The 19288-nt window shown below is 56.0% G+C and overlaps 1 protein-coding gene across 1 annotated transcript in view; it reads left to right on the top strand.

Annotated features, from left to right (window-relative positions):
- Positions 1-25: 25 nt before the first annotated feature.
- Positions 26-19288, top strand: part of TTC3 (tetratricopeptide repeat domain 3) — a 143432-nt gene continuing 124169 nt past the window's right edge. Inside the window, exons 1-5 of the mRNA XM_066598977.1 lie at positions 26-106; positions 10232-10299; positions 14927-14975; positions 15815-15947; positions 17832-17919. Coding sequence (XP_066455074.1) covers positions 10234-10299; positions 14927-14975; positions 15815-15947; positions 17832-17919 — 336 coding nt within the window. The 5' untranslated portion in view covers positions 26-106; positions 10232-10233. The remainder of the gene's footprint in view (positions 107-10231; positions 10300-14926; positions 14976-15814; positions 15948-17831; positions 17920-19288) is intronic.

The following is a 19288-nucleotide window of genomic DNA, read 5'->3' as shown; positions in this document are numbered from 1 at the left end:
CAGAGACGTCAGTGACTGCAGCTTCCTGTGCCGCCCGAAGCTGGAAGTATCCGCGGCTCGTCATCACAGCGCGCCGGCCTGGTGGGACACAGCAGCGGGGGCTCCGGTACAGTGTGCCAGTGATAACCAGCGGGGGCTCCGGTACAGTGTGCAATAATAACCAGCGGGGGCTCCGGTACAGTGTGCCAGTGATAACCAGCGGGGGCTCCGGTACAGTGTGCAATAATAACCAGCGGGGGCTCCGGTACAGTGTGCCAGTGATAACCAGCGGGGGGCTCCGGTACAGTGTGCCAGTGATAACCAGCGGGGGCTCCGGTACAGTGTGCCAGTGATAACCAGCGGGGGCTCCGGTACAGTGTGCAATAATAACCAGCGGGGGCTCCGGTACAGTGTGCCAGTGATAACCAGCGGGGGCTCCGGTACAGTGTGCCAGTAATAACCAGCGGGGGCTCCGGTACAGTGTGCCAGTGATAACCAGCGGGGGCTCCGGTACAGTGTGCCAGTAATACCCAGCGGGGGCTCTGGTACAGTGTGCCAGTAATACCCAGCGGGGGCTCCGGTACAGTGTGCCAGTAATAACCAGCGGGGGGCTCCGGTACAGTGTGCCAGTAATAACCAGCGGGGGGCTCCGGTACAGTGTGCCAGTGATAACCAGCGGGGGCTCCGGTACAGTGTGCCAGTAATAACCAGCGGGGGCTCCGGTACAGTGTGCCAGTAATAACCAGCGGGGGCTCCGGTACAGTGTGCCAGTGATAACCAGCGGGGGGCTCCGGTACACTGTGCCAGTGATAACCAGCGGGGGGCTCCGGTACAGTGTGCCAGTAATAACCAGCGGGGGCTCCGGTACGGTGTGCCAGTAATAACCAGCGGGGGCTCCGGTACGGTGTGCCAGTAATAACCAGCGGGGGGCTCCGGTACACTGTGCCAGTAATAACCAGCGGGGGCTCCGGTACGGTGTGCCAGTAATAACCAGCGGGGGCTCCGGTACGGTGTGCCAGTAATAACCAGCGGGGGGCTCCGGTACAGTGTGCCAGTAATAACCAGCGCGGGGGCTCCGGTACAGTGTGCCAGTGATAACCAGCGGGGGCTCCGGTACAGTGTGCAGTGATAACCAGCGGGGGCTCCGGTACAGTGTGCCAGTAATAACCAGCGGGGGCTCCGGTACAGTGTGCCAGTAATAACCAGCGGGGGCTCCGGTACAGTGTGCCAGTGATACCCAGCGGGGGGCTCCGGTACAGTGTGCAGTAATAACCAGCGGGGGCTCCGGTACAGTGTGCCAGTGATAACCAGCGGGGGCTCCGGTACAGTGTGCCAGTAATAACCAGCGGGGGGCTCCGGTACAGTGTGCCAGTGATAACCAGTGGGGGCTCCGGTACAGTGTGCAATAATAACCAGCGGGGGCTCCGGTACAGTGTGCCAGTAATAACCAGCGGGGGCTCCGGTACAGTGTGCCAGTGATACCCAGCGGGGGGCTCCGGTACAGTGTGCCAGTAATAACCAGCGCGGGGGCTCCGGTACAGTGTGCCAGTGATAACCAGCGGGGGCTCCGGTACAGTGTGCAATAATAACCAGCGGGGGCTCCGGTACAGTGTGCCAGTAATACCCAGCGGGGGGCTCCGGTACAGTGTGCCAGTAATAACCAGCGGGGGCTCCGGTACAGTGTGCCAGTAATAACCAGCGGGGGCTCCGGTACAGTGTGCCAGTAATAACCAGCGGGGGCTCCGGTACAGTGTGCCAGTAATAACCAGCGGGGCTCCGGTACAGTGTGCCAGTGATACCCAGCGGGGGCTCCGGTACAGTGTGCAGTAATAACCAGCGGGGGGCTCCGGTACAGTGTGCAGTAATAACCAGCGGGGGCTCCGGTACAGTGTGCCAGTGATAACCAGCGGGGGGCTCCGGTACAGTGTGCCAGTAATAACCAGCGGGGGCTCCGGTACAGTGTGCCAATAATAACCAGCGGGGGGCTCCGGTACAGTGTGCCAGTGATAACCAGCGGGGGCTCCGGTACAGTGTGCAATAATAACCAGCGGGGGCTCCGGTACAGTGTGCCAGTAATAACCAGCGGGGGCTCCGGTACAGTGTGCCAGTAATACCCAGCGGGGGCTCCGGTACAGTGTGCCAGTGATAACCAGCGGGGGGCTCCAGTACAGTGTGCAATAATAACCAGCGGGGGCTCCGGTACAGTGTGCCAGTGATAACCAGCGGGGGGCTCCAGTACAGTGTGCAATAATAACCAGCGGGGGCTCCGGTACAGTGTGCCAGTGATAACCAGCGGGGGCTCCGGTACAGTGTGCCAGTGATAACCAGCGGGGGCTCCGGTACAGTGTGCCAGTGATAACCAGCGGGGGCTCCGGTACAGTGTGCCAGTGATAACCAGCGGGGGCTCCGGTACAGTGTGCCAGTGATAACCAGCGGGGGCTCCGGTACAGTGTGCCAGTGATAACCAGCGGGGGGCTCCGGTACAGTGTGCCAGTGATAACCAGCGGGGGGCTCCGCTACAGTGTGCCAGTAATAACCAGCGGGGGCTCCGGTACAGTGTGCCAGTGATACCCAGCGGGGGGCTCCGGTACAGTGTGCCAGTAATAACCAGCGGGGGGCTCCGGTACAGTGTGCCAGTAATAACCAGCGGGGGCTCCGGTACGGTGTGCCAGTAATAACCAGCGGGGGGCTCCGGTACAGTGTGCCAGTAATAACCAGCGGGGGGCTCCGGTACAGTGTGCCAGTAATAACCAGCGGGGGGCTCCGGTACAGTGTGCCAGTAATAACCAGCGGGGGGCTCCGGTACAGTGTGCCAGTGATAACCAGCGGGGGCTCCGGTACAGTGTGCCAGTGATAACCAGCGGGGGCTCCGGTACAGTGTGCCAGTGATAACCAGCGGGGGCTCCGGTACAGTGTGCCAGTGATAACCAGCGGGGGGCTCCAGTACAGTGTGCAATAATAACCAGCGGGGGCTCCGGTACAGTGTGCCAGTGATAACCAGCGGGGGGCTCCGGTACAGTGTGCCAGTGATAACCAGCGGGGCTCCGGTACAGTGTGCCAGTGATAACCAGCGGGGGCTCCGGTACAGTGTGCCAGTAATAACCAGCGGGGGCTCCGGTACAGTGTGCCAGTAATAACCAGCGGGGGCTCCGGTACAGTGTGCCAGTAATAACCAGCGGGGGCTCCGGTACAGTGTGCCAGTGATAACCAGCGGGGGGCTCCGGTACACTGTGCCAGTGATAACCAGCGGGGGGCTCCGGTACAGTGTGCCAGTGATACCCAGCGGGGGGCTTCGGTACAGTGTGCCAGTAATAACCAGCGGGGGCTCCGGTACGGTGTGCCAGTAATAACCAGCGGGGGCTCCGGTACAGTGTGCCAGTAATAACCAGCGGGGGGCTCCGGTACAGTGTGCCAGTAATAACCAGCGCGGGGGCTCCGGTACAGTGTGCCAGTGATAACCAGCGGGGGCTCCGGTACAGTGTGCAGTGATAACCAGCGGGGGCTCCGGTACAGTGTGCCAGTAATAACCAGCGGGGGCTCCGGTACAGTGTGCCAGTAATAACCAGCGGGGGCTCCGGTACAGTGTGCCAGTAATAACCAGCGGGGGCTCCGGTACAGTGTGCCAGTAATAACCAGCGGGGGGCTCCGGTACAGTGTGCCAGTAATAACCAGCGGGGGCTCCGGTACAGTGTGCCAGTGATACCCAGCGGGGGCTCCGGTACAGTGTGCCAGTGATAACCAGCGGGGGCTCCGGTACAGTGTGCAGTAATAACCAGCGGGGGCTCCGGTACAGTGTGCCAGTGATAACCAGCGGGGGCTCCGGTACAGTGTGCCAGTAATAACCAGCGGGGGGCTCCGGTACAGTGTGCCAGTAATAACCAGCGGGGGCTCCGGTACAGTGTGCCAGTGATACCCAGCGGGGGGCTCCGGTACAGTGTGCCAGTAATAACCAGCGCGGGGGCTCCGGTACAGTGTGCCAGTGATAACCAGCGGGGGCTCCGGTACAGTGTGCAATAATAACCAGCGGGGGCTCCGGTACAGTGTGCCAGTAATAACCAGCGGGGGCTCCGGTACAGTGTGCCAGTAATAACCAGCGGGGGCTCCGGTACAGTGTGCCAGTAATAACCAGCGGGGGCTCCGGTACAGTGTGCCAGTAATAACCAGCGGGGCTCCGGTACAGTGTGCCAGTGATACCCAGCGGGGGCTCCGGTACAGTGTGCAGTAATAACCAGCGGGGGGCTCCGGTACAGTGTGCAGTAATAACCAGCGGGGGCTCCGGTACAGTGTGCCAGTGATAACCAGCGGGGGGCTCCGGTACAGTGTGCCAGTAATAACCAGCGGGGGCTCCGGTACAGTGTGCCAATAATAACCAGCGGGGGGCTCCGGTACAGTGTGCCAGTGATAACCAGCGGGGGCTCCGGTACAGTGTGCAATAATAACCAGCGGGGGCTCCGGTACAGTGTGCCAGTAATAACCAGCGGGGGCTCCGGTACAGTGTGCCAGTAATACCCAGCGGGGGCTCCGGTACAGTGTGCCAGTGATAACCAGCGGGGGGCTCCAGTACAGTGTGCAATAATAACCAGCGGGGGCTCCGGTACAGTGTGCCAGTGATAACCAGCGGGGGGCTCCAGTACAGTGTGCAATAATAACCAGCGGGGGGCTCCGGTACAGTGTGCAGTAATAACCAGCGGGGGCTCCGGTACAGTGTGCCAGTGATAACCAGCGGGGGCTCCGGTACAGTGTGCCAGTGATAACCAGCGGGGGCTCCGGTACAGTGTGCCAGTGATAACCAGCGGGGGCTCCGGTACAGTGTGCCAGTGATAACCAGCGGGGGCTCCGGTACAGTGTGCCAGTGATAACCAGCGGGGGCTCCGGTACAGTGTGCCAGTGATAACCAGCGGGGGCTCCGGTACAGTGTGCCAGTGATAACCAGCGGGGGCTCCGGTACAGTGTGCCAGTGATAACCAGCGGGGGGCTCCGGTACAGTGTGCCAGTGATAACCAGCGGGGGCTCCGCTACAGTGTGCCAGTAATAACCAGCGGGGGCTCCGGTACAGTGTGCCAGTGATACCCAGCGGGGGGCTCCGGTACAGTGTGCCAGTAATAACCAGCGGGGGGCTCCGGTACAGTGTGCCAGTAATAACCAGCGGGGGGCTCCGGTACAGTGTGCCAGTAATAACCAGCGGGGGCTCCGGTACGGTGTGCCAGTAATAACCAGCGGGGGGCTCCGGTACAGTGTGCCAGTAATAACCAGCGGGGGGCTCCGGTACAGTGTGCCAGTAATAACCAGCGGGGGGCTCCGGTACAGTGTGCCAGTAATAACCAGCGGGGGGCTCCGGTACAGTGTGCCAGTGATAACCAGCGGGGGGCTCCGGTACAGTGTGCCAGTGATAACCAGCGGGGGCTCCGGTACAGTGTGCCAGTGATAACCAGCGGGGGCTCCGGTACAGTGTGCCAGTGATAACCAGCGGGGGGCTCCAGTACAGTGTGCAATAATAACCAGCGGGGGCTCCGGTACAGTGTGCCAGTGATAACCAGCGGGGGGCTCCGGTACAGTGTGCCAGTGATAACCAGCGGGGCTCCGGTACAGTGTGCCAGTGATAACCAGCGGGGGCTCCGGTACAGTGTGCCAGTAATAACCAGCGGGGGCTCCGGTACAGTGTGCCAGTAATAACCAGCGGGGGCTCCGGTACAGTGTGCCAGTGATAACCAGCGGGGGGCTCCGGTACACTGTGCCAGTGATAACCAGCGGGGGGCTCCGGTACAGTGTGCCAGTGATACCCAGCGGGGGGCTTCGGTACAGTGTGCCAGTAATAACCAGCGGGGGCTCCGGTACGGTGTGCCAGTAATAACCAGCGGGGGCTCCGGTACAGTGTGCCAGTAATAACCAGCGGGGGGCTCCGGTACAGTGTGCCAGTAATAACCAGCGCGGGGGCTCCGGTACAGTGTGCCAGTGATAACCAGCGGGGGCTCCGGTACAGTGTGCAGTGATAACCAGCGGGGGCTCCGGTACAGTGTGCAGTGATACCCAGCGGGGGCTCCGGTACAGTGTGCCAGTAATAACCAGCGGGGGCTCCGGTACAGTGTGCCAGTAATAACCAGCGGGGGCTCCGGTACAGTGTGCCAGTAATAACCAGCGGGGGGCTCCGGTACAGTGTGCCAGTAATAACCAGCGGGGGCTCCGGTACAGTGTGCCAGTGATACCCAGCGGGGGGCTCCGGTACAGTGTGCAGTAATAACCAGCGGGGGCTCCGGTACAGTGTGCCAGTGATAACCAGCGGGGGCTCCGGTACAGTGTGCCAGTAATAACCAGCGGGGGGCTCCGGTACAGTGTGCCAGTAATAACCAGCGGGGGCTCCGGTACAGTGTGCCAGTGATACCCAGCGGGGGGCTCCGGTACAGTGTGCCAGTAATAACCAGCGCGGGGGCTCCGGTACAGTGTGCCAGTGATAACCAGCGGGGGCTCCGGTACAGTGTGCAATAATAACCAGCGGGGGCTCCGGTACAGTGTGCCAGTAATAACCAGCGGGGGCTCCGGTACAGTGTGCCAGTAATAACCAGCGGGGGCTCCGGTACAGTGTGCCAGTAATAACCAGCGGGGGCTCCGGTACAGTGTGCCAGTAATAACCAGCGGGGCTCCGGTACAGTGTGCCAGTGATACCCAGCGGGGGCTCCGGTACAGTGTGCAGTAATAACCAGCGGGGGGCTCCGGTACAGTGTGCAGTAATAACCAGCGGGGGCTCCGGTACAGTGTGCCAGTGATAACCAGCGGGGGGCTCCGGTACAGTGTGCCAGTAATAACCAGCGGGGGCTCCGGTACAGTGTGCCAATAATAACCAGCGGGGGGCTCCGGTACAGTGTGCCAGTGATAACCAGCGGGGGCTCCGGTACAGTGTGCAATAATAACCAGCGGGGGCTCCGGTACAGTGTGCCAGTAATAACCAGCGGGGGCTCCGGTACAGTGTGCCAGTAATACCCAGCGGGGGCTCCGGTACAGTGTGCCAGTGATAACCAGCGGGGGGCTCCAGTACAGTGTGCAATAATAACCAGCGGGGGCTCCGGTACAGTGTGCCAGTGATAACCAGCGGGGGGCTCCGGTACAGTGTGCCAGTAATACCCAGCGGGGGCTCCGGTACAGTGTGCCAGTGATAACCAGCGGGGGGCTCCGGTACAGTGTGCAATAATAACCAGCGGGGGGCTCCGGTACAGTGTGCCAGTGAAAACCAGCGGGGGCTCCGGTACAGTGTGCAGTGATACCCAGCGGGGGGCTCCGGTACACTGTGCCAGTGATAACCAGCGGGGGCTCCGGTACAGTGTGCCAGTAATAACCAGCGGGGGCTCCGGTACGGTGTGCAGTGATACCCAGCGGGGGCTCCGGTACAGTGTGCCAGTAATAACCAGCGGGGGCTCCGGTACAGTGTGCCAGTGATAACCAGCGGGGGCTCCGGTACAGTGTGCCAGTGATAACCAGCGGGGGGCTCCGGTACAGTGTGCCAGTAATAACCAGCGGGGGGCTCCGGTACAGTGTGCCAGTAATAACCAGGGGGGGCTCCGGTACAGTGTGCCAGTAATAACCAGCGGGGGCTCCGGTACAGTGTGCCAGTGATACCCAGCGGGGGGCTCCGGTACAGTGTGCCAGTAATAACCAGCGCGGGGGCTCCGGTACAGTGTGCCAGTGATAACCAGCGGGGGCTCCGGTACAGTGTGCCAGTAATAACCAGCGGGGGGCTCCGGTACAGTGTGCCAGTAATAACCAGCGGGGGCTCCGGTACAGTGTGCCAGTAATAACCAGCGGGGGCTCCGGTACAGTGTGCCAGTAATAACCAGCGGGGGGCTCCGGTACAGTGTGCCAATAATAACCAGCGGGGGGCTCCGGTACAGTGTGCCAGTGATAACCAGCGGGGGCTCCGGTACAGTGTGCAATAATAACCAGCGGGGGCTCCGGTACAGTGTGCCAGTAATAACCAGCGGGGGCTCCGGTACAGTGTGCCAGTAATAACCAGCGGGGGCTCCGGTACAGTGTGCCAGTGATAACCAGCGGGGGGCTCCAGTACAGTGTGCAATAATAACCAGCGGGGGCTCCGGTACAGTTTGCCAGTGATAACCAGCGGGGGGCTCCGGTACAGTGTGCCAGTGATAACCAGCAGGGGGCTCCGGTACAGTGTGCCAGTGATAACCAGCGGGGGGCTCCGGTACAGTGTGCCAGTGTTAACCAGCGGGGGCTCTGGTACAGTGTGCCAGTGATAACCAGCGGGGGGCTCCGGTACAGTGTGCCAGTGATAACCAGCGGGGGCTCCGGTACAGTGTGCCAGTGATAACCAGCGGGGGCTCCGGTACAGTGTGCCAGTGATAACCAGCGGGGGCTCCGGTACAGTGTGCAGTAATAACCAGCGGGGGCTCCGGTACAGTGTGCCAGTGATAACCAGCGGGGGCTCCGGTACAGTGTGCCAGTAATAACCAGCGCGGGGGCTCCGGTACAGTGTGCCAGTGATACCCAGCGGGGGCTCCGGTACAGTGTGCAATAATAACCAGCGGGGGCTCCGGTACAGTGTGCCAGTGATAACCAGCGGGGGCTCCGGTACAGTGTGCAGTGATAACCAGCGGGGGCTCCGGTACAGTGTGCCAGTGATAACCAGCGGGGGGCTCCGGTACAGTGTGCCAGTGATAACCAGCGGGGGGCTCCGGTACAGTGTGCCAGTGATAACCAGCGGGGGGCTCCGGTACAGTGTGCCAGTGATAACCAGCGGGGCTCCGGTACAGTGTGCCAGTGATAACCAGCGGGGGCTCCGGTACAGTGTGCAGTGATAACCAGCGGGGGCTCCGGTACAGTGTGCCAGTGATAACCAGCGGGGGCTCCGGTACAGTGTGCAGTGATACCCAGCGGGGGCTCCGGTACAGTGTGCCAGTGATACCCAGCGGGGGCTCCGGTACAGTGTGCCAGTGATAACCAGCGGGGGCTCCGGTACAGTGTGCCAGTGATAACCAGCGGGGGCTCCGGTACAGTGTGCCAGTGATAACCAGCGGGGGCTCCGGTACAGTGTGCCAGTGATAACCAGCGGGGGCTCCGGTACAGTGTGCAGTAATAACCAGCGGGGGCTCCGGTACAGTGTGCCAGTGATAACCAGCGGGGGCTCCGGTACAGTGTGCCAGTAATAACCAGCGCGGGGGCTCCGGTACAGTGTGCCAGTGATACCCAGCGGGGGCTCCTGCACATTGTGCCAGGTTTCGGAGTGATTGGCGGTCAGTATAATGGCGGCTCCATCTGAGGGACCTCTAATAGTTCGCTGAGCGCAGGGAGGCAGTCATCTCGGCTCCTTCTCTTGTATTTTGTATGTTAATCACGCTGCACAAATATTGCGCTGAATGTTGTTCTGTTTTTCTGAATTCTACAATATACGTATTTTTCTCCCGTAATAAAAGACTTTTTTTTTTTTTTTTAATGTGTATTTTTTCTTTGCTTCGCTGCATTTGAAGTCCCTGCAGTGTTTTTTGTACCGCGTCCGGCGCGCTGAGGGGGCGGGCTGTCTGTGTGACGAGCTGCGGCTCTTATTGGTCGCACGTTGCGCTTCGTGAGGCTTTTATTAGCATTTTTCTTTGAAGGCAAAATGAACAAAGAAGCATTTGGGCTGTTTTTTTCTTTCTCTTCTAGCGGATGATCGCGCGCACTTTACTGTCCGGTTCGTTACGGATGCAATGAGGGGAAATGTGGGTTTTAAAAAAAACTTTAAACAAAGTGAAACGTTTGCAAAAACCTTTTTTTTTCCTGTTACTTTTAATATGTAACTTTTTTTAATGTCCCTGTAGAGGACTTGAACCTGTGATCCTGTGAGCGCCCTAATAATACACTGCAGTAGATCTATATTGCAGTGTGTGATCACAAGGCATGCCGTGGTCTGGTTGGCCTTCCATGATTACACGGCGGAGGGCCAGTCAGACAGAGCGCCCTCCCCCTGTGAACACTTTATAGGCCGTTGATCCTGGCATATAAGGGGTTAACAGCGGGGATCGGTGCTCTCATCTATCCCAACTTTGGCAGAAGAAGGCCAGAACTTTACGTCCATCCGTGGAAACCCTCCCAACCATCTTGGGGACAGGAAGGGGTTAATATGTTGACTCATGTGGCATTGAGTAATGTAGCAATATGTCTCCATGTAAGCAGCATCCGCCCCCCCCCCCCCCCCCCCCCAATCCTCTGCAGGCATGCGCCCCCCGCAGGTCCGTCGGTTCATCTCTCACTCTCTGTTCTCTTGCAGCCATGGCTACGGTGGTGAGTGAATTCGGCATGCGAACGACTCGGCTCATCCCGGGCAAATGTGAGCGGGTGAGTAGCCGATGGAGTCTCCACTATGGACCTGTGTGTTGTGCCACTTCTGTCCTTGATGTCATTGTCGTCTGCCCGCAGTGTCCGCACTTCCTGCTTATCATTCCTTATGGCGAGTTGATGCTTTACACTGCAGCTTCGCCTTTTCAGATGTGACTTTGTTGTTAAGCAAAGAGGGTCTGCAGCAGCCCGGAGGTTCATTACTGGCTTAAAGGAGTTGTTGCACAACTGTTCTCCCCATCCGCAGGGCTTCCAGAAGATAGGGCCTAACTTGCTGATTGGTAGGGGTCTTACTGTTAAAAGTCCCGCTGATCCCGATAACGGGGGTCCGGTGTCCTTACTGCATCCCCCCCGCAGCGAGGATGAGACTGTATGGAGCGCCTCACCGCTCCATTCATGGTCAATGGACTGCGGAGATATCTGAGCAGCGCCCCCTGGGGATTTCCATCAACCACGGATGCTCGATCAGTGCCACATCCACAGTGACAGGAGAGCGGGACACAGGACCCCTGATCTCAAGATTGGCGGGGGTCTCAGCGGTGAGCCCCCCAGCGATCAGCAAGCTATCCCCTGTCCTGTGGATGTCCTGTGGACGGAGGGGAGCTGGTGGTACAATCCCTGTAAGCTGCGGTCACACAGCTCTGCTGTACGTGGTCCCCATAAGGGTCCCACATGGTGGGTTTTCTGCAATTAATCCACAGATGGTTTTACCCGTTCCACTGAAGGAGTCCTCTGTGGGTCCGCAGCAAATCCGGAAACCCCCCTAGTGGTATGGCTGTGATTCAGTAGCATGGCGGGGGGATAGCAGTGGTGGGCTTGGCTGTGGCTCAGGGGGTGTTCTGAGTTCTTGTGTTGCAGACAGCTGCAGCCGCCGATCACAGATGCTTTTCCCCTAATGAGCGCAACTCGTAAACCTCCAGCGCTGCAATAAGTGACGTCGTCCGGAGAGAAGCTCTAAGATATCCAACGGCTCCTTGTGAAAGTCCTTTCATCCCTCTTAAAACCAGTGAATACAACCCAGAACATCTTTTTAGCGCTTTTGTGTTGTCATTCCTCTGCTATTCCTCCTGGAAATGTATGAATATGTTTAGACACTGCAGATTATCATTGTATCTGCAGATGCATCTCTGCTTTTGAGTTCTATCTGAGCTGGTGGGTGCAGACTGCTGTTATGATGTCTCCATACACTGTACACATAGGAGAGCATGATCTCTTCTCTATCTCTGAGCTGGTGGGTGTAGACTGCTGCTATGAGGTCTCCATACACTGTACACATAGGAGAGCAGGATGTCTTCTCTATCTCTGAGCTGGTGGGTGTAGACTGCTGCTATGATGTCTCCATACACTGCACACATAGGAGAGCAGGATCTCTTCTCTATCTCTGAGCTGGTGGGTGTAGACTGCTGCTATGAGGTCTCCATACACTGTACACATAGGAGAGCAGGATCTCTTCTCTATCTCTGAGCTGGTGGGTGTAGACTGCTGCTGTGATGTCTCCATACACTGTACACATAGGAGAGCAGGATCTCTTCTCTATCTCTGAGCTGGTGGGTGTAGACTGCTGCTGTGATGTCTCCATACACTGTACACATAGGAGAGCAGGATCTCTTCTCTATCTCTGAGCTGGTGGGTGTAGTCTGCTGCTATGATGTCTCCATACACTGTACACATAGGAGAGCAGGATCTCTTCTCTATCTCTGAGCTGGTGGGTGTAGACTGCTGCTGTGATGTCTCCATACACTGTACACATAGGGGAGCAGGATCTCTACTCTATCTCTGAGCTGGTGGGTGTAGACTGCTGCTATGGTGTCTCCATACACTGTACACATAAGAGAGCAGGATCTCTTCTCTATCTCTGAGCTGGTGGGTGTAGACTGCTGCTATAATTTCTCCATACACTGCACACATAGGAGAGCAGGATCTCTTCTCCATCTCTGAGCTGGTGGGTGTAGACTGCTGCTATGATGTCTCCATACACTGTACACATAGGAGAGCAGGATCTCTTCTCTATCTCTGAGCTGGTGGGTGTAGACTGCTGCTATGAGGTCTCCATACACTGTACACATAGGAGAGCAGGATCTCTTCTCTATCACCGAGCTGGTGGGTGTAGACTGCTGCTGTGATGTCTCCATACACTGTACACATAGGGGAGCAGGATCTCTACTCTATCTCTGAGCTGGTGGGTGTAGACTGCTGCTATGGTGTCTCCATACACTGTAAACATAAGAGAGCAGGATCTCTTCTCTATCTCTGAGCTGGTGGGTGTAGACTGCTGCTATAATGTCTCCATACACTGCACACATAGGAGAGCAGGATCTCTTCTCCATCTCTGAGCTGGTGGGTGTAGACTGCTGCTATGATGTCTCCATACACTGTACACATAGGAGAGCAGGATCTCTTCTCTATCTCTGAGCTGGTGGGTGTAGACTGCTGCTATGATGTCTCCATACACTGTACACATAGGAGAGCAGGATCTCTCCTCTGTCTCTGAGCTGGTGGGTGTAGACTGCTGCTATGATGTCTCCATACACTGTACACATAGGAGAACAGGATCTCTTCTCTATCTCTGAGCTGGTGGGTGTAAACTGCTGCTATGATGTCTCCATACAGTATACACATAGGAGAGCAGGATCTCTTCTCTATCTCTGAGCTGGTGGGTGCAGACTGCTGCTATGATGTCTCCATACACTGTACACATAGGAGAGCAGGATCTCTTCTCTATCTCTGAGTTGGTGGGTGCAGACTGCTGCTATGATGTCTCCAAGCACTGTACACATAGGAGAGCAGGATCTCTTCTCTATCTCTGAGCTGGTGGGTGTAGACTGCTGCTATGATGTCTCCATACACTGCACACATAGGAGAGCAGGATCTCTTCTCTATATCTGAGCTGGTGGGTGTAGACTGCTGCTATGATGTCTCCATACACTGTACACATAGGAGAGCAGGATCTCTTCTCCATCCCTGAGCTGCTGGATGTAGACTGCTGCTATGATGTCTCCATACACTGCACACATAGGAGAGCAGGATCTCTTCTCTCTCTCTGAGCTGGTGGGTGTAGACTGCTGCTAGGATGTCTCCATACACTGTACACATAGCAGAGCAGGATCTCTTCTCTATCTCTGAGCTGGTGGGTGTAGACTGCTGCTATGATGTCTCCATATACTGTACACATAGGAGAGCAGGATCTCTTCTCTATCTCTGAGCTGGAGGGTGTAGACTGCTGCTATGATGTCTCCATACACTGTACACATAGGAGAGCAGGATCTCTTCTCTATCTCTGAGCTGGTGGGTGCAGACTGCTGCTATGATGTCTCCAAGCACTGTACACATAGGAGAGCAGGATCTCTTCTCTATCTCTGAGCTGGTGGGTGTAGACTGCTGCTATGATGTCTCCGTACACTGTACACATAGGGAGCAGGATCTCTTCTCTATCTCTGAGCTGGTGGGTGTAGGCTGCTGCTATGATGTCTCCAAGCACTGTACACATAGGAGAGCAGGATCTCTTCTCTATATCTGAGCTGGTGGGTGCAGACTGCTGCTATGATGTCTCCATACACTGTACACATAGGAGAGCAGGATCTCTTCTCTATATCTGAGCTGGTGGGTGCAGACTGCTGCTATGATGTCTCCATACACTGTACACATAGGAGAGCAGGATCTCTTCTCTATCTCTGAGCTGGTGGGTGTAGACTGCTACTATGATGTCTCCATACACTGTACACATAGGGGAGCAGGATCTCTTCTCTATCTCTGAGCTGGTGGGTGTAGACTGCTGCTATGATGTCTCCATACACTGTACACATAGGAGAGCAGGATCTCTTCTCCATCCCTGAGCTGGTGGGTGTAGACTGCTGCTATGATGTCTCCATACACTGTACACATAGGAGAGCAGGATCTCTTCTCCATCCCTGAGCTGGTGGGTGTAGACTGCTGCTATGATGTCTCCATATACTGTACACATAGGAGAGCAGGATCTCTACTCTATCTCTGAGCTGGTGGGTGTAGACTGCTGCTGTGTCTCTCATACAGTCTAAATGTTAAAAACAGCAGATTCTGTAGCACACACAGAAATAATAGCATCATGTAGAACATTGTGCAGAAGAACTGAGCAGTGGAGATGTGATTCCAGTAGCTGTAACATCACTTAAGGTTAGGTTCAACAGCATCTTTGTGAGTTTCAGTCCCTCTGCAGCAGCTTCCTCCTCCTCCCTCCCCTCTCCATAGACTTCTGTGTACAGCAGGAAATAACCCACCCCAGCAAACTGAGAGGAGATGACTAGTAGACAATACTTCAGAGGGATCATTTTAGGTAAACGAGGTGATCTGGGCTTTTCCTCGTTATCACATGGACTCTAATAACGCTTATCTCAGGGTGCAGCGGCCACTTAAGCAGACGTGTTGGGGGAGCGGACAGATCCTTCTAGAAGAGGTATCCCCACTCTGACAGTCATGGCGGTCTGACGCCTCCGTACAGCAGCGTGTTCTCTCTGTGTGCGGTGTTACGGATCTGTACAATGCGGACCGGTGATGCGGTCGTGTGCCGGAGGCGCGAGTCACTGCCGGCACCGGTGATTAATGTGTTGTTATCCTCTAACTGAATCACCAAAACTTGTTTCCTTTATTTCAGAATCATGATAAATACACGGAAGTCCCGGTTATCGATATTGTTAGAAAAGGTAACGTCCCGTCTAGGGTGAGGGGCTGGTGGGTTTTGGCAGTCTGCGGAGGGGCAGCAGGGAGGGGCTGGCGGGCATTGGTAGGTGGAAACTCGCCAAAAAAGCCGGACCCGCCCGTCCTGCATCGCTGCTGTGACCCCCAGCAGTCCGACCCTGGAAGTGACTGAAGCACATGTAACCAACCGCCGGCCTCAGTGGGCATCTGTTCGGCGCAGGAGTGGCAGCGAGTGGCACAGAACTGCTCCACTCACTTCCGGCATTGGACTGGCGGGGGCCGCAGGGGCCGTTCGACAGGTAAATATGGCTTTTTTCTACTTTTATCTGCTCTTGTATGGGGGTTGAGCTGATAATTTCTGCCTTGAGGTTTAGTGTTTCTTCTGCAGCTTCTACTTACCCCTGTATATAGTAACTACAGACAGTAGATCCGTCGGTGAGGCTGAACTGAGAACGGTTCCCCTCTGCTCTCTCCTCTCCTGCACCTTCTGCATCCTGTGGGTAGAGGGCGACGCGCTACGGCTGCTCTGCCTCTTAATCAGATGTATGGGACACTTATTTGTGGTTTCACGGCATATTTGGCGCTAACCCCCCATGTGACCGCGGCCTTGGGGTTGGAGTTAACAAAAGGGATTTAATATCACTACAAGATATTCATATGTAGAAGTTTAGACCGAGGGTCAGAGAGAGAATTTTCCTAGTTTGAAAAGCAGCGCCACTTTTGTCCATAGGCCATGTCTGGTATTGCAGATCGGCTCCGTTCACTGGAACGCTAGATACAAACTATGCAGGAGCCCAACTACAGGCCTCGATGGTGACATTAATGTATCACTCTTGTTCCCCAGTGGATCCGGTTGGTTATTGGCTTTCTCATCTCGACGAAGAGGTGAATAAGAACTGCGATCTGATGAAGATCTACATGTTGTGGCCGATCCTGATGACCCGCAGTGGTGATAATAAACCGCAATACCAGCCCTGGTGAGCTCCCCCTCGATGTCCTGTATTCACCTGTCTGTATCCTCGACCTACTAATTCCTACAAGCCAAAGACACCCCTACTACCTCGCCCTGCTACCTCGTCCTACCATAGCAGGCATCATATATGGGAGACCCCGCTGTGGATCCCCCAGGTGTTCTCGGTGTGGGCACCCCCTCACCCTACTACCTCGCCCTACCATAGCAGGCATCATATATGGGAGACCCCGCTGTGGAGCCCTCAGGTGTTCTCGGTGTGGGCACCCCCTCACCCTACTACCTCCCCCTACCATAACAGGCATCATATATGGAAGACCCCACTGTGGAGCCCTCAGGTGTTCTCGGTGTGGGCACCCCCTCACCCTACTACCTCGCCCTACCATAGCAGGCATCATATATGGAAGACCCCGCTGTGGAGCCCTCAGGTGTTCTCGGTGTGTGCACCCCCTCATTCTACTATCTCGCCCTACCATAGCAGGCATCATATATGGAAGACCCCACTGTGGAGCCCTCAGGTGTTCTCGGTGTGGGCACCCCCTCACCCTACTACCTCGCCCTACCATAGCAGGCATTAAATAGGGAGACCCCGCTGTGGAGCCCTCAGGTGTTCTCGGTGTGGGCACCCCCTCACCCTACTACCTCGCCCTACCATAGCAGGCATCATATATGGGAGACCCCGCTGTGGATCCCCCAGGTGGTCTCGGTGTGGGCACCCCCTCACTCTACTATCTTGCCCTACTACAGCAGGCGTGATATATGGAAGACCCCGCTGTGGAGGCCTCAGGTGTTCTCGGTGTGGGCACCCCCTCACCGTACTACCTCACCCTACTATAGCAGGCATCATATATGGGAGACCCCGCTGTGGATCCCCCAGGTGTTCTCGGTGTGGGCACCCCCTCACCCTACTACCTCGCCCTACCATAGCAGGCATCATATACGGGAGACCCCGCTGTGGAGCCCTCAGGTGTTCTCGGTGTGGGCACCCCCTCACCCTAGTACAGCAGGCGCAAGATTTGTGCATTTTGAGACACGCAAATATGAACCCTGCTCATTTGAATGGGGTCACATACCTGAGCGATGTTTTTCTGCATGGACCAGCGATGCGGGAAACACGTCACAGCATGTTCTGACTGCGTGATCTCGCGTCGCACTGCCCATTGTCTTGAGTGGAGTCGTCGGCAGCAGCGCCGCCCCCCCCCCTCCGTCTTTACATGAAAACTCCTCGCGTCCACCGGCCTTCACAAGGTGGTGAGCGCGATATGGGGGCGGGATTCACGGCCTAATATCGCACTCACTGATGTGAAGCTAGACTGAAGCTGGGCTCACACGATTGTATGCCTGCATTTGATCGCGGAAGCGAACTACGCACGGTCGCGTAATCGTGCTGTTTTCCGCGTTGATGTACATTTTTGGATGGTGTATCATCCAGGTGGAAGACTGAGCGCAAGCAGGGGATGACATCACAACGTTACCCAACCCCTTGGAAACGCCCTTCTATCGCTCGGGTGACATTCCCATGTGCTGTCGTGGTGAGCGCTGCTCTGAGGGCCTTCAGGACGGTATACTGCTCTCTCGGCTCGGCTGGTTTATACTATTTTGGGAGTAGTGTAAATCACTTATTCTTGTGGAGGAGGAACAAGCGGCGGCTGCAGGCGGTCCTGATGGTTTGTTGCTCCCCGTCCGGCATCGTCCGCCCACAAACTCCTGCTTTCTTTAGGGATTCTGAGCCAATTAAATAAAATGAAATCCTAGTTCTAGTTTTCTGCCCTAAACCGCCATAACTTCGACACCTCAAGCCACCGGGACTCTCCACCACTAGACCACCGCGGTCCATCTGTTCCACCGCGGTCGAGGGGTCGTTCAGTAATTGTGTTCTCTCCACTTCCAGGCCGCTGCAGACTGTCGATATGACGATGAAGGACCTGAACTACATCGAACTGCTGGAGGATCTTGCTGACCTATTTAAGAAAGTGGCGGTGAGTATTCTGCACTCCATGATCCTGTCCGATGCCTGGATCTAGCACGGTTTAACCAATTATGGAGCCGGGTGAGTTGCTCCCTGTAGTCTCCGCTCTCCTGGAGCCTCACCTGCTTCTATGGGGCGGACCATGATAAGTGTTGGGCAATGTAAAGTGAGCGTCCCATTAGGACCCCCTCACTCCACCGCACCACCCTCGCCTCTGTTCACAGCCCTCACCCCGGAAGCTTTGAGCCGTCCTGGGATGACCATTTATCTGGTGGGAAGAACTACAGCTCATCAGGAGTGTCAGCAGCTTCCAGCTTAAAGGGATTGGCGAGACAACCCCTTTAACGTTTCCTCTGGTCTCGCGTTGGCTGCCTCTGTTTGGTGCTGGAAACGTGGGTATCGAATATTTTTGGTAAATTTTGGCCCAACATTCAGCCATAGAGAAGGGATTGTGAGACGTGTGCCGCCTGGTGCCAGCGTATAGGCAGTGTGATGGGAGTGAGCGACCCATGGCAGCAGGGCGAGGAGGGGGCAGAGTACAGCCGGGCGCCGTGGGATGAAGGACTGGAAATAGTTGGCCTAGGTAAGAGGAACCCATGTAAGCGCCAACAGGATACAGTGTGACGAATGAGAATGTAGGTAACATCCCCGACCAATCACTGCCTGAAACACAAGCTTTATTTAATGTCTTAAAACCAGGACCGCTATTAATCCCTTCCCACTAAAGGACGCACATCTACTTCCTGCAGCGCGGCTCAGTGGAGCTGTTAACCCTTTAAATGCCACTGTCCATTCTGACATCGTTCGCAGGGAGCCGTGCGGGTGTCATGGCAGCCGGAGGTCTTCTGAAAGACCCCAGACTGTCTTAGCAGACTGCCTATCAAGTCATCCCTGTGGCATGGCCTGATAGACGGCCCGCCGGATCGCAGCATGATGTAATGCTAAGGCATTACATCATACTGCAGGAGCGATCAAAGCATTACCAGCTGTGGTCCCCCGGGGGGAGTAAAAAAAAAAGTCAAAATAAGATCAATAAAGTTTTACTAATTATTAGAAACAAAACCCTTTTGCCATATTTATGATAAAAGAATCTAAATCTTAAAACAAAAATACCTGTTTGGTATCGCTGCGTCTGATCTATTACATGGTGAACATCGTCAGAAAACAAAAAAAATGCCAGAAATCTGCTGTTTGGTCACTCAGTCCCCAAGAAAAAATGCAATAAAAAGCGACCAAAAAGCCGTATGCATTCCAAAATGGTGCCAAACTACAGGACGTCCGCAAAAAATGAGCCTCGCACAACTGTGTAGACGGAAAAATAAAGTTATTGTGCGCAGAAGAGGCGGCAGAAAACAGTGTGAAAAAATACAAGTAGTAGA

Source organism: Eleutherodactylus coqui, chromosome 4, assembly GCF_035609145.1.
Source record: "Eleutherodactylus coqui strain aEleCoq1 chromosome 4, aEleCoq1.hap1, whole genome shotgun sequence".
Classification (NCBI taxonomy): domain Eukaryota; kingdom Metazoa; phylum Chordata; class Amphibia; order Anura; family Eleutherodactylidae; genus Eleutherodactylus; species Eleutherodactylus coqui.
This window is presented reverse-complemented; position numbering and strand designations above follow the sequence as displayed.